This window comes from Solea senegalensis, linkage group LG4 (assembly GCF_019176455.1).
Source record: "Solea senegalensis isolate Sse05_10M linkage group LG4, IFAPA_SoseM_1, whole genome shotgun sequence".
In the NCBI taxonomy this organism is placed as follows: domain Eukaryota; kingdom Metazoa; phylum Chordata; class Actinopteri; order Pleuronectiformes; family Soleidae; genus Solea; species Solea senegalensis.
In genome coordinates, this window is record NC_058024.1 from 22,331,972 (window position 1) to 22,345,781 (window position 13,810).

The 13,810-nt window shown below is 40.4% G+C and overlaps 2 protein-coding genes across 5 annotated transcripts; both read right to left on the minus strand.

The window, feature by feature from the left end:
* Positions 1–229: 229 nt before the first annotated feature.
* Positions 230–4,972, minus strand: hyal1 (hyaluronidase 1). Of its 4 annotated transcripts, none has more exons than XM_044024973.1 (5): positions 4,914–4,972; positions 3,255–3,385; positions 2,158–3,074; positions 1,990–2,079; positions 230–699 (listed from the first exon to the last, which is right to left on the minus strand). In XM_044024973.1, the coding sequence occupies exons 3-5, from the start codon at positions 3,070–3,072 to the stop codon at positions 373–375; spliced, it is 1,332 nt and encodes a 443-aa protein (XP_043880908.1). In that variant the 5' UTR covers positions 3,073–3,074; positions 3,255–3,385; positions 4,914–4,972; the 3' UTR covers positions 230–372. The 4 variants fall into 4 exon arrangements, with proteins under 4 accessions (XP_043880908.1, XP_043880907.1, XP_043880910.1 ...); XM_044024972.1 differs by having other exon boundaries at positions 4,834–4,960; XM_044024975.1 differs by lacking the exon at positions 3,255–3,385 and having other exon boundaries at positions 4,834–4,960.
* Positions 4,973–6,689: 1,717 nt separating this feature from the next.
* On the minus strand, positions 6,690–11,199 carry hyal2a (hyaluronidase 2a). The gene is made up of 4 exons (XM_044025142.1): positions 10,933–11,199; positions 9,029–10,001; positions 8,398–8,487; positions 6,690–7,834 (listed from the first exon to the last, which is right to left on the minus strand). Exons 2-4 carry the CDS (start codon positions 9,956–9,958, stop codon positions 7,448–7,450), a joined length of 1,407 nt encoding a protein of 468 aa, XP_043881077.1. The 5' UTR covers positions 9,959–10,001; positions 10,933–11,199; the 3' UTR covers positions 6,690–7,447.
* Between the last annotated feature and the right edge of the window lie 2,611 nt (positions 11,200–13,810).

Genomic DNA, 13,810 nt, shown 5'->3' on the forward strand with positions numbered 1-13,810 from the left:
CACATATGTATACACATACCTGTTTAGGGTGAGTTAGGAGAAACTAGTGCTCAAAATGTTCATGTGATGTAACAGTAAACAAAAGTAGTAGACGGGGACTTAAGGGACCGTAAGGGAGTGCATTTTAAAAACACACCCACATTACCTTACAAATATAAAATTAAGGAAAAGTACAAAGAGACAAAAGCAATTAATTAAAAAAGAAAAAAAAAAAAAAGTCGGATTGAGAAATTAACATTCGCGAGAGACCAAACGCACTCAAGCAGAAAACGACCTCAGGGCCAAACAAACCCCAGTGCTTCATTTTAACACTGTTTTTTTTACAGACTTTACCAACACAATCAGTGGATTATTTCCTTAAAAGAAAGTCTTTTATCCCTGCGTTGGCTTGGAGCAGCTCTCACCACCCCACCCTGGGAAGCATTTGCACTGAAACTGTGACTTCATGACTTTTACCTCACGCGTCCTCATTTGTCCTAAAACGCTGTAGTTACTCCTCCCATCAGGCTTCTTCTCAGACACCACTTTCCATGCCGCAGGGTCCAGGTGGAGGTAGGCTTTGGACCCCGGGTTTCTCCTCTGACATCTTCCCTGAGACGAGCACACGGCCTGGCTGCACAGAGTGGCTGCCGACGTGACGTTCACCAGGTAAGAGCCCAGCCTCTCGTCGATGTAGGACTTGACGGCGTCACAAGAGGCCTGACGGCACAAAAGCAGTCGTGCAAATAAAAGCGGTGACCTTTGTCTCGAGGACATAATGTCATGTGAAGTCGATCATAGCCGATGAAATAAGCACAGTAGGAATTCATCCAACAACAACAAGTGGCTTCTCAGCAAATTCTTCACATCAGTAATTTAATAAAAGTAGATCACAAATCACACGGATTATAATCTCAAAAGACTCAGGGTTTGAGGATCATTCTGGCGATTTCATGATCATATGAAAGCATCTAAACCAATAATCAATTGATTCAACTAAGATATATATATACATATATATATATATATATATATATATATATATATATATATATATATATATACATATATACATATATACATAGATAGATACATATACATATATATATGTACTATTGTTGTTTTAACCCACATCACTCATTTATTTAGACTCAATCTTACACACACACACACACACACACACACACACACACACACACACACACACACCCTCCAAAAATCCTTCCTACAAGAACAAGTGTGTTTTAATATACAGAGGAAAATAGGCTCAAACAAAACCTTTATTTACGAGGTTTGCTAACGTTGCTATCAGTTGCTGACATTTTTTAAATAAAACAAAAAATACTGTAACTGAATCAAATCAGTTTGAGGTCGATAGAGAGAATTAATTGTCATTGGATGATTGGATCTTTCTAGTCAACAGAATAAAAAATAGAATATTGCTTAGCTCCTTAAAAATAATTTAACTGAAGAAATTGTACCAGTGTTGTAATGTAACAAAGTACAAAGTACTTCAGTGCAAAATGCATGTATCTATACTTTATTTATATTTTTAGGAACGTTTACTTTTACACCATCACATTTCCTCTATCTTTGTTACTCGTTGCTACCAAATAAAATCAGAAGACTGCCATTCACCCCATTCACACGCTTCGACATGGGGTTAATGTGTCCTCCTCAAGGACACATAGACTAGCAGATCCAGGAATTGAACCTTCAAGTTACCTTAACGTCATTTTCTGGTATCCTTGATACACATTTTGAACACAAATCACAACCAAAGTATATATAATACATGAAAGCCTTATTCTGAGATAATCTGCAGTAGACCACAAAACATCCTGCCTTATACACCTGTGATAATAGCAGATTAGGATTCAGTAAAACCTGATGAACTGTATTAGAGTTGTGTTTAGCGCAAGAGTTTTAACACAAAAATGACGTCAATGTTAGACAATAAATATCAAATACTTATGGGAAGTGATGCACACAGGGAATTAGTTACTGTACCTGGGATTTGGCGAAGGAAAGGTCGCCCCAGAGGACGACCCCCGCAGAACCTAAAGCTGCACTTTCTCCTATGGTGTAGACCAGGTGCTCCTGCAGGAGGTTTGAAAAAGGGTAGTAGGGTTAACAGAAGATAGAGGAAAAAAATGATTGCAATCATCAGCAACTTGCCAGAGAAAGGAAATCTAGTGTGAAGGTGTAGACGATCCGTGCGTAGGGAAAGACAGGCGGGGCTAATGGAGTCGACTGAGCCCCGACTCTCATGGCCTCCATGACACGGTGGCGAGTGTAGAGGAGCACTTCTTTGCTGAGGCCTCGCATTTCCACGCTTAGGTAGATGTCAGGATACAGAGCAGATGAGATGTTCCACAGCCACCACAGCTCGTCGTTCCTCTTCAGCTCTATGGCTGGACATTCCCCTGTGTAGTTTGTAGAGTGGTTTGTGTATTGATAGTTGTAGCAGCCAGGGAAACCATAATAACCCCACAATCCATTTGGTCTCTCCTGCTTCCCCAGTTTCAGAGTTTCCTCCATGAATTTCCTCCCTGCTTCCTCAAAGTTCTTCTGGGCTTCAGCATTTACCTGTGCAGGCTTCCAGTCTGGGTGCTTGGACCTAACCAGTGCTTTTGATGCCTCCATGTACACCTTCTTACTAGTCCAGTTTCTCTCCCATACAGGTCTCCAGCTCTCCCAGTCCACCACTGCCATTCCGGGGAAATCCCGGTCAGGTATGAAGGTGTGAATATCTTCGGAGGCAACTCTGAGGTGCTCATCGAGACTGGCGTTTTGTGGGACTCCACCATGAATAGCTTGACCTTGGCTGGAGTAGCTGGGATATAGACCCAGCTTGTCAGAATAAAAGATGGTAATGTTTTCACCTATAAAGGTTTGGTTTTGGTTCTGGACGATGTTAAAGGTCCCCAAGTCCAGGTCCACATCATACCGAGAGAGGCAGCCGACAGTGGGGGCATTCCACACGGTGAGGAAAGGTGTCTGGGTAAAAGATGAAGTCGCTACGCGCAGCCCAGAAACAAGGCTGAGCACATTTAAGAGCAGCAGCGGCAGCAGCACATGAAACAGACTCATCCCTGCAAAGAAGAGAAGACAACACAGCTAATGTGATCATGTGATCATGCCATTCTCTTTTACCAAAGCATTGTTCAAATGTTGTGAGGCTACGAGAGTGTCAACAATCAAAGTTCAAAGCAAATAAAGTCCCTTTCCACATATACATCATATTTAAAAGAAAAAAAAGGGAAACACTTTACTTCACTCTGGAAAAAGACATACGCCCTGGTCAGTCACGCCATCTGAATCACATGCCGGAAAACAGGAACTAACAGAATCACAGAAGTACTCTCCGGATTTTCCGACAGTCAATCAGAAGAGACGTTTCTGTCTGCACAAAAGAAAGAGACACACAGATGCCTCAGAGAAGAGCAAATAACAGCTCTGACGTCATCACTTCACAGACAAAACAGCTTTAATACATCTCGATTATCAAATCCTTGTGCTGATTGCACATGTAGATCATAACTGACAGCATAACAAAGACGTGCATGTCACTGAAATAAACAGACTGTGACTATGAATCATGTCTTTAGTGATCTTAACACAAGTCATCTGCAGAGACACAGCAGACTCAGCAGGTTTTGCACATCTGTAGATGATCAAAACGACATTCACCACAAGTCACACTTTTAGACTGTGATCTGTAAAGACTGGTTGTTTGAGGATAAAGTGATCCTTTGTTGATATTTTTGGTCATATAATAAAATAAACACAGCCAACAATGGAGTCCAGGTACAAAGTGTTGTTTAAATCCACTTCAGTGAGTATCACTGTGATTTATTTAAACTCAATCCTACACAAAGTTAATTAAAAGACCAGGTAGGTTTCAATGTGCGAATAAAACAAAAAGCCTCATTTGTTCTTTTTGGTGAAAAGTTTGGTGGAAACTACATCGAAAAGACGATGCTGAAGTTAGCTCCACATTCGCCTCCGGTTCTGTTTATGTTTCGATTCCACCTTAAAAAAATGCATGTTTTGGCTTTTGGGTGCAAACACTGCATCAATTATTTTACCTCCTTCTCTTCTGCATTAGTCCTTTTCTAATGGCTTAAACATGTGGAGGCACACCATGGACCCTGAATTGAATCACTGGCAAAGAGCAAAGTCAGTAAATGAAAAGTGTTGTGTGGCAGTGTCTGAGACACACTCAGTTATCGACCTCAGGCCATTATCAAGTCCCTCCCGCCTCTCACAATTGTAAATTATATATAAACAGTCACCGATTCTCAGGGCCTGTAGCCTACCACACTGTGAGGTGTAATCTTTTTTTTGTCCTTTTTTGTCCTCATCATTATTATCATTATTGTACTACCTCACATGGGAAAAGTTCTCTCAACAAAGAACATCCAACTGTCCAAACTACTCAATCCATGACTAAAGAGCTAAACGTAGCACAAGTGGCATTTTGCGCGTGCTGCGGACAAAGTTCAACCATGTTAATTCAGCTCAAACATCAATATTCAATGTTATTTTACCCCACTCCCTGGGTGAATATGGTTTCCTGTTGAATCTGTCCATATTTACTGTGGAATTATGGAGAAAATCCAGCTCAAAAATCAAAATTTTAACAATTCTATTGCAACAGTTGATGACTTTGCACTGCCCCCTAATGGCCAAATGGTAATTCCCGTTGAAAGTGTCACCTGTTTCACATACTGGGTAGTATGCGGAAACGAACGTGGAGCCAACTTCAGCGTTTTTTTTTTTGTTGTTGTTGTTATTATTTGCTTTATATTTTCTTCTCGTGACGTGTGAGCTGAACGTGAATCTACTCACCACTGCGCTGATGTGTTGATGTGATTTTGTTACGGAAGCTAGCTTAGTGAACTGCAAACAAAAACTTGCAGCGAACTCACCAAACACCCCCAAACCGCTGACATCTGGTTACGATGGGGTTGCCAGGTTAGGTCGAGACATCCCCCTACTAAGCCCCACGATTAATTTGCTCCAAATTAATCGCTGAAGTGATAGCGACATTTACTATCACTTCAGATAGTAAATGTCGCATTAAGACGACTACAGTCACATATTTTTAATTATCTTACAACAGTTATTCACTTTATTAAATTGCCGTTAACACGGTCATCTTTTACATTTGCTCATACGTATGTACTTCGTCAAAACAGCCACCCCCCTAAATGTGGAAGCCGGAGCGAACTCAACCACATCCGGTTTTTCAAAATAAAGTGTTAACACAAACGTGCAGAAATACACAACATCTACATGAAGAAATAAGTTCAAAATATTGAAAAAAACTGTGTGACAGTGAACCACAGGCATGATTTAAACAGTCAAACAAAAACAAACTTAAAATGAATATCAAACGTACTGACAGATGAGTGATTTAATTTCAACTCTTAATTACCTCAATTCAGTGTGAAGATACCATACAATATATAATCAGGCACTGAGCAACAAATAAATGATGAAGAACTACAACATTTTTAAAAAGTCAAAGCACATGATGATGATTAAATAAAAAAAATAATAATAATATAATAATAATTAAAATTAAAATAAAATCTTTGACACGTGTGATCGCTGACCACACACAAACATAACAGTAATTATTATAATTATAGTGATGATAATAATGATATGTATATTTAAATGCAGAGCAGAATGTACTGTGGCAGCAGCAGAAAAAGCACAGTGGAGTTTGTTTCAAGACGTGAAAAGCTCGCCCTCTACTGGCCATAAGGTGGCATCTCATGTGACTTCTAATAATTGTACCTTGTGTTACCTGTAAGCAGTGTGCCTCATCTCGATTTTCTCACCTGACCATAAACAGTGAGGTTTATGCGTCTCTACATCTTTGACAACTTGTGCTTATGTATAGCTAACTGCATTTTCTTTCTTCTCTGTATTTGTTTTGCATGAAAACTGCTTTAAGGAAAGAGTCTGATTAATTAACCTTTTTTGACCTTTGACCCATTTTGACTGACACATTATGTGTTTGCATATTTTATTCTGTCAGCACTTTCATTTGTAAAGGTTTGCCTTTAATTAAAAACAATTCATGTGTTCATTTGTGTCCTCTTGTCCTTTTTGCACAACACAAGAAAGAACCCCAAACTTGTTAAAAGTAACTAAGTAACTTTTACTCTTTTACTCTTACTACTTTTTGACTTTAACTTGAGTGCAATTTCAGACCAGTACTTTCACTTGTTTATCAAAACAGTGGTACTTTTACTTGAGTAGAATATTTCAGTACTCCTTCCACCTCTGGTTATCTGTTTGGCTCAGTAAAACATGTAAACATAATTAAACATATAAATGTTTACCAAGGTCATTATAAATATATGGTTTGCTCTAAATGTCAGTTAGAAAAAAGCCATAATGAACTCTTTCACCTCCAAATTTTAATGTATGCCTGCTCCAAGTCTTGAAAGTGGCAAAAATAACTCTTGGCTTAACATCACCCTGCAATTACATGGGGAAGGGGGTATGAGGCAGCAGCCTGCACAATGTTTTCCCTTCCTGTAAGACCGGCTGGCTTTGCCTCCCTCAGTGACCAGTTATGATTAACAATAAATCCATACCAGTAATACCTAAGAAAAGACCTACAATCAAATCTGCTTTAGTAACACCCTTGTGTGTGAATTATTACTGAAGATAAATTACACAAGATGTTCAAGAATAAGTTTATTTACTTTGACATCAACACACATTTGAGAAAACAGCATGAAGACAGAGGGGAAAGTGACAGAGTTGAGGTTTCAGAAGAAATATCATAAAGGATTTCGTGTCCAATGGTTGTGCTTCTGAAGTCAGATAGTTGCTGACAGTTTGTTTTTCAGCATAATTGGACTAATGTCGTGTCTTTGAGAAAACTAGTAGTAGTCATGTTTTGGACATAAAAATAAGAAAATATCATATAAAACACCTACAAATACATTCAAATAAATAGTAACACTTTATTGCCTCCATGAAAAGGTAATGAATGAGGTCATATTGAGAAGAAAAAAAAGATCAGGCACTTCAGATCATATTGTGCTATTGCCAGTTTTAAGTGCATCAATTCCACTTTCACCACAGAACGACTGTCAAATGTCAACTCATTCAACAAATATCCTCCAAATAACGTGCTCTCCATGGGAAACATGGAATCTGACACCATGGAAAACAGTGACTGAGAGGAAACTGAGAGCAAAATGTAAACAAGTTCATTTCCAGCGAGCCATTAAAGATTAAAAGTTATAAACAAATATAACTTTGCTCATTCCACAGTGTTTCTTTAAAAAAAAAATTTCACTTTCTATCATCCATATTTTACAGCAAATGAAAAAAAAAAACTTCCCTCCCACAACTTTCAACCTGTCATCATGTGTACTCCTGTATTGTGACATACAAAATAAGGCTGTCTACTACTACTACGGCTGATGGCGCATTAGGTGAGGAGCAGAGAAATAATCAGTAAGAACACACATTGGAGTGCTGATGGCATGGTTCCAGCTGCCGTCCCTTTCTGGTGCAGAAGATCTGTCTGATTGCAGCCCTGAAAGCCGCTGTAGCACTGGCACTGGAACCAGGTCTGAAAAGTGGTCACATCGGCCTCTCCAAGTTTGCCGGTGACTGTCGGTTTGCCATTCTGCCTGATGATACTGTGGGTGAGGGGGCTCAGGTGCAAGTAAACATCACTGTCTGGATTTTTGCGCAGGCAGCGGCCGTGAGAACCACACAAAGTCTGGCTGCATAGCTCTGCTGCTGTGGAGACGTTGAGGAGGTATTGACTCAGTGGACCCCGTAGATATGTGTCAAGGTCTGAACAGCTGGTCTGGAGAGGGAAAGAAAAAGAAAGGGGGGAAAATAAATGAAGTAAAAATACAAAAAACTTGGTCTGGATTCAACATTAAATTGTCACTATCTTTTATTTAGACGTTTATGGGTGTGAGGCTACTCACAAAGACTGGAGGATAGATTAAATGACGATAAATCAAAAAATAACAACACTGTATCACATTCAGAAAGGGTCCTGAAACAAATAGAAGACGGATAGTAATATAATTGATTCATTCATTATTCGTATAATAATAATTTGTTTAATAATTATTTATTCGTATTGTTTTTTTTAAAAAAAACGAAAAGAAAGAAAGAAAGTGGTCCTTCACTACAAAGACTGTTTGTGGCTGTTTTCAACATTTGAAAAACAATTAGATCAAGTACTCAAATGTGACATACATGTGACTCAAGTCATAATCTTGGAGCCGCAGCCCTGAGGGAGTAACTCAGTTATCGAATGACTGCACTCATGACAAACAAGTGCAGGTAATTGTTCCAGTTCTGTTCAGATTTCAGAGTTATTTTTCGATTCATTCATGATCATATGTGGATGCTTACTTTGCTGCTTGTGTAAGCAGCATCTCCCCAAAGGATGATTCCAGCGGCTCCCAAAGCCACACTCTCCCCGATGGTGGAGACAAGGTCATACTGTAAAAGATGATAAAGCGCTTTAACCCAATCACATGTTTGCATTTTACATTGCTAAAAGTACTGGTCAAAGAGAGATAAATAAGCCGTTAGTGAGTCATGAGCTACTGTATGTCATGTACAGCAGCAAACTCTCCATTCACACATAAAAGGAAACAGTCTGTAGGGTGAGATTTCCAACTTGACCAACACCCATCCTGTCCACTCCACACAAACGAGGGGTATTGCGGTGTCTGTATGCAACCAGAACAGGAAAGGACTGTAGCTGTTGATAAGGAAAAGCTGAGAGCTATAGCTTAATGCAGCATGCACTGATCACAGAGAAACAAGAGAGGGGGATAAGAGTGGTGGTGCTGACTGTTAGAGCCACGGTGTGATAGCCCATATCAACGTTATTAGCATCATACACGACCAGAAAAACACAGGAACACGTTAGTCATTTTAAACTGTACCACAGTGATGTGTAGTTAGAGACTAAACAGCTGAAAAGAAAGACAAACCAAATTCAGGACCGGCAGTGTGTCTGTAGTAAGGGCTTCACCTCTGTCAGCTGTTCCAAAGAATTTGTGTAGGTGGGCCGAGTGTACACAAAGACAGGACGAGCCAACCCATCGCCCGATGATGCCAGGCGCATCCCCTCCTTCACTCTGTTCCGGACAAACTGGCGACCAGAGGCTGAGGACCGCAGCACAGTGCCCATGTAGACTGAGGGGAAGAGGGCCGTGCTCTCCATCCACAGCCATTTCAGCTGCTCGTTGCGAGCCACCTCCACATCAGGACAGCGCCCCGTGTAGTTCTCCAGAGTGCGTACGTAGTCATGGTTGTAGCAGTCAGGGAACAGGTAGAACCCCCACAGCTGGTTGGGCCTCAGGTTTTTGGCTTGCTTCAGCGTCTCCACCATGAACTTCCTGGCAGATATTTCAAACTCCTGCTGGGCTACTTTTGCCACCTGCTCTGGCGGCCATGTTGGGTTCTTCTGGCGTACTAAGTCACGAGACTGTCTACGGTAAACATCTTTGTTTGCCCAGTTACGTATCCAGAGAGGGCGCCACTCCTCCCAGTCAATAACTGCCAGGCCCTTGGCCCCTGGCTCACGTATGTACCTCTGTACACTGTCTGGCATCTTCGCCAAGTGCCGTGTGAGGCTGGCCAACTGTGGCAGCCCGCCATTCAATGGCGTTCCATCCGACTCAAAGTAGGGGTACAAGCCCAAACGGTCCTTGTAGAAGATGGTTAGGTTCTGTCTAACGAACGCCTCATTGGGTGAGGCCACAATGTGGAACTGGTCCAACTGAAAATGAACACCATGCCTTGGGGCACAGTCCTCAGTCGGGGCATTCCAAACAAGGAGTAAAGGCTTTTGTGAATACAGTGGCCATTGCGTGGGTTTCAGTTCCAAGGCACAGAGGCAGTCCCACAGCAGAACAATCAGCAGCAGTACTTTCCAGTCACACAAAGTCCAGTACAACATGTCTTCAGATGTGGCTGGACAGAAGGGGCCGTCACTCTCTGCTCTATAAATCACAGAGGAAATTCAGATTTTTTTTCTTTGTAGTTCACTTTCACATAAAGGGAAATTCCCCAGAACATTCATTCATAAAGTCACCATTTCAAGAGGAACCTTGATTGTAAGACGTTACATAGACGAGTTCAATAAAATCTTGTTTCGTCTTCACGGGGGACAGTCAGCCTGCTCTACAACTCACTGAGGAGATTGAAATGTAGGTATTTTTGGTGGATTTGTCCAATAAGTGACAGTACATACATTCATCAGCAGTGGTGGAAGAATTGTCCACATGGCTCAAAGTAAAAAATAACCACCTTGTAGAAAAACTCAAGCATTCACAACTTCACCATCATCAAAATATAGCAAAGTTAAAATTACTTACTATGCAGAACCATTTCATACAGATATTTATTATATTGTTCAAGGCAGTTCTACATTTACACTGCTGGGTAGCATAATAGTAACTGTTTGTGTATATGAATAAATGTAGTGGAATATAAATACAATATTCCCATCTGAAATGTAGCCTCTCACTGTACTTTCCACGACTTTCAATTTAATTCAACTCATAAAATTAAATTAAACTCAACAAAATTAGACTCGGAACGTTTTTAATTACTTGTATTATCAGTAACCACTAACTTCAAAGACCAAATTGTCATTGATATTTTTCTTAACTGATATACACAACGCCACAAACACAGCGTGTACAAATAATAAACCATATCTAAATGTTACCTTAATTTGATTGTACGTGCAGATTTCTATGCTCTGCCAAGACTCAAGGACAAATGACCGCTACTGTTTTAACCGTTATAATTACACCAACTGGCTTCAGTTATATTGTCGCCTTTCTCGGTCGTTTCTTAGCAATAAATGAATAAAACAACGAGTAAAAGCAACGTGAACTAACATGAGGACAACCGGAACAAACTCACCTTCACTGGCAGACTGAGGAAGCATTCCCAAAGACCAGAAGCCTGCTACTTCAAGCCGCGTTTTGTGTTGCCTCAAAACAAATTGGGAAAGTCAAAATGAACATTGCTTTGGAGTAAAGAATATAAAACGAGGGGGAAGCGCTTTGTTATGCTAGTGAATCGTCTGCTGTCTTGGTGACTGAAGAAGCCGAAGTTACCCCCTGCTATGTTATCAGTCAGTCGGCAGCTCGCCTACTTCGAGAGCCAAACTTTCAGGATGTTCCATTCACACTGGGGAAGTAGGGGGAGTGGCGCAGCAAACCGGATACCCAAACACCCCCGTCGCCGTTTCTAATGTCCCACAGAGGCGCGTGTCTTAACCACAACTTCATACAAAACTCCAGCAAACATTCAACTCGAACGGCTTTGATTTCACTTTGTCTTTTTATATGAATACAACTCCCTTAGTCCCGATTCAGCGCGGACTGGATCAGTCCACGAAGTTTGCTATAGCACCGAATCACCGCCGTGAAACAGATCCACTGACTGTACCGAGTAATGCCAGGATTCGTGAGAGGTCACTGTCAGAGAAATAAAGACCCGTCTAAAATAAGACCCGAGATCAGGTAACACTTACAGTACACTAACAATATAGTAGTAGTAGTATGGTAATAACTGTTACAGGACTGTGGTATTATAGAAGATAGATTTCACCTTTATTATCTGGTAATTAGCTTCTTCTTCTTCTTTTTAAACATTAGATATAAAATGGTATTACCAAATTCACATGATATTAATGTTATTAATGTCACTCTCTTATCACCACGCTGTTACGGTAGATTAGGCCCACAGATTACTGTGACCCTACAATCAGATGAGAGTTGTAAATAAAATATAATAGTATTCAATATTGACTTAAAAGATGTATTTGGGCAAAGGTAACTCTTTTTAAGCAAAGGGGAAAACAAACCACAACAGATAACATCTCAATACAAACCTTTAAAGAATACATTTAAAGGTTAGTTCAAACTACTGTTATACAGACTCTGTGTAAGCATAGTTAAATCATTTCATATGCACATATTTGCAAACCAAAACCTGCACAATAACTGACACCTCCAAGTAACGATGTGGAGTAATTTGTCTTTTGAAATGTCAATAAACTTGAAAACGTGTTTCTAAAGTCATGTTTTACTTTATTTCTGTTCAAGTCACTTTACTTTTACACTGTGGTGTTGCCTCAGTGTAAAAGAAGTTTTTAATGTCTTTTCTTTGCACTGAGCACATTTCTGACAGTGGGCACCAGGAGCATCTGGTATGCAGATGTCACTGCTGCCTGAGGCATGTGATGACAGCCCCTGGCAGAGGCTCAGTGAAGTAACTAAAGCTGCCAAGTACAGCAGATAAGACTGCTGGGATTCTTTATGGGGATAATAGCTATACAACAGTGGAGGTTAAAGGCCACACACAGACATATAATTAACCAATTTACAAACTTGTTTTCAGAATCCAAATACTTGATAAATCCCTGCATGGAAATTGGGTGCAAAACATTTGCTTCTTCAGACCAGGGATGGGGTGACGGTAGATCAGCTCTAGAGCGAGTTGTCTGTCAACTCTAAGGTTGTGGGTTCAATTCCCAGCTCCTTGGGAAGAATGGGTAAATTGTAGTGTAAAGCAGCTTTGAGAGGTCATCAAGACTAGAAAAGTGCCATATAAATACAGACCAATATGAAATATATACATGACACAATTAAGTGATATTATTAATTTACCTACGCAGCAGAGACGTATTGTACCAAGTGTTTTTTGAATATTGACAGTTGGCTCAAATCTATTGGTTCGGAGTGTTTGACACTGTGAGGGATGAATTCAAGAGTTTGATGGCACTCCTACTTTTAATGACTGCGCAGGGTGGCTTCTGTCGTCACCACGTGGCTGGGTTTTGAAGAACGGCGTTCTTTTTCCCCCTTTGCAAATACATGTGATCCGAAGGATGCCGGAGCACATGATGCTGAGGTCAAGGTGGGGGTCTGGAAGTGACATGTTATCCGGTCACTCACTGTCCATTCCGCTGTTTGTTCTCTCTTATTTGCTGACTCACATCACCATGTCATCGGTTCCTTTATCTCCACCATTGTCCCCGCTATGTGTTTGAGGAAAACAAGGAGCGCGGACAAACCCGTGTGAACAAATCCCCATCTCGGCTTTCCTCTAACCTCTGCCTCTGGAGCCTTACATCATCCCATGTCAGGGACCGGCAGGAAGCCAAAACAATGGCAGGGGAAACTGCAAACACAGCAGCCTTCCACTTTCAAAGGGTGTGAGGGGAACTTTCACATTTAATGCATATTTTAACATCTGTAATGTTGCATAATATTATAAAATCAAGGTTTTGGAATGTTCTGGTATCTCAATGTTTTATGATTACAGTAGGAGGTGCCGTCCTGTCCCAGCTTTGGGGTGAGATAAACCTTGAGAGTCTTCACTCATCAAGACAAACTTATGCACTACATCTGCTGATTGTGAGGGGTGAATTGAAGTTAAGAGAATTTAATTGACTACAATGCTTCATGGTCACTATTCTAATTCAACATTATGCTGGCAAAACAAAAGACCCAGTTTGTATAAGAAGTAAATAAAAATAAAAATAAGTGTTGCTTGACCACCCCCGCCGTCTTAAAATTAATGATTTGCACATGTTACGGCTCGTGTTTGAACCAGAATGAAGTTTTCATGAGGATTTATGACACACAAGACGTTATTAGTTTGTTTCAGTCTGTACTCTGTGGTGTGTGTGTGTGTGTGTGTGTATAGGATCACACTATACCACAGTAAAAAAAAAGAAGCAACATAATTAAACTAAACATAGATTTTAAAAAAAGGGCTACAATAAGAA

Coding starts and splice junctions, on each gene's coding strand:
- hyal1 (XM_044024973.1), bottom strand. CDS start 3,072: ATGAGTCTGTTTCATGTGCTGCTGCCGCTGCTGCTCTTAAATGTGCTC. Junction 2,080..2,157: donor CACTAGATTTCCTTTCTCTG/GCAAGTTGCTGA, acceptor AACCTCCTGCAG/GAGCACCTGGTCTACACCAT. Junction 700..1,989: donor TTTCCTTCGCCAAATCCCAG/GTACAGTAACTA, acceptor TTGTGCCGTCAG/GCCTCTTGTGACGCCGTCAA.
- hyal2a (XM_044025142.1), bottom strand. CDS start 9,958: ATGTTGTACTGGACTTTGTGTGACTGGAAAGTACTGCTGCTGATTGTT. Junction 8,488..9,028: donor CTTTGGAACAGCTGACAGAG/GTGAAGCCCTTA, acceptor CATCTTTTACAG/TATGACCTTGTCTCCACCAT. Junction 7,835..8,397: donor CTGCTTACACAAGCAGCAAA/GTAAGCATCCAC, acceptor TTCCCTCTCCAG/ACCAGCTGTTCAGACCTTGA.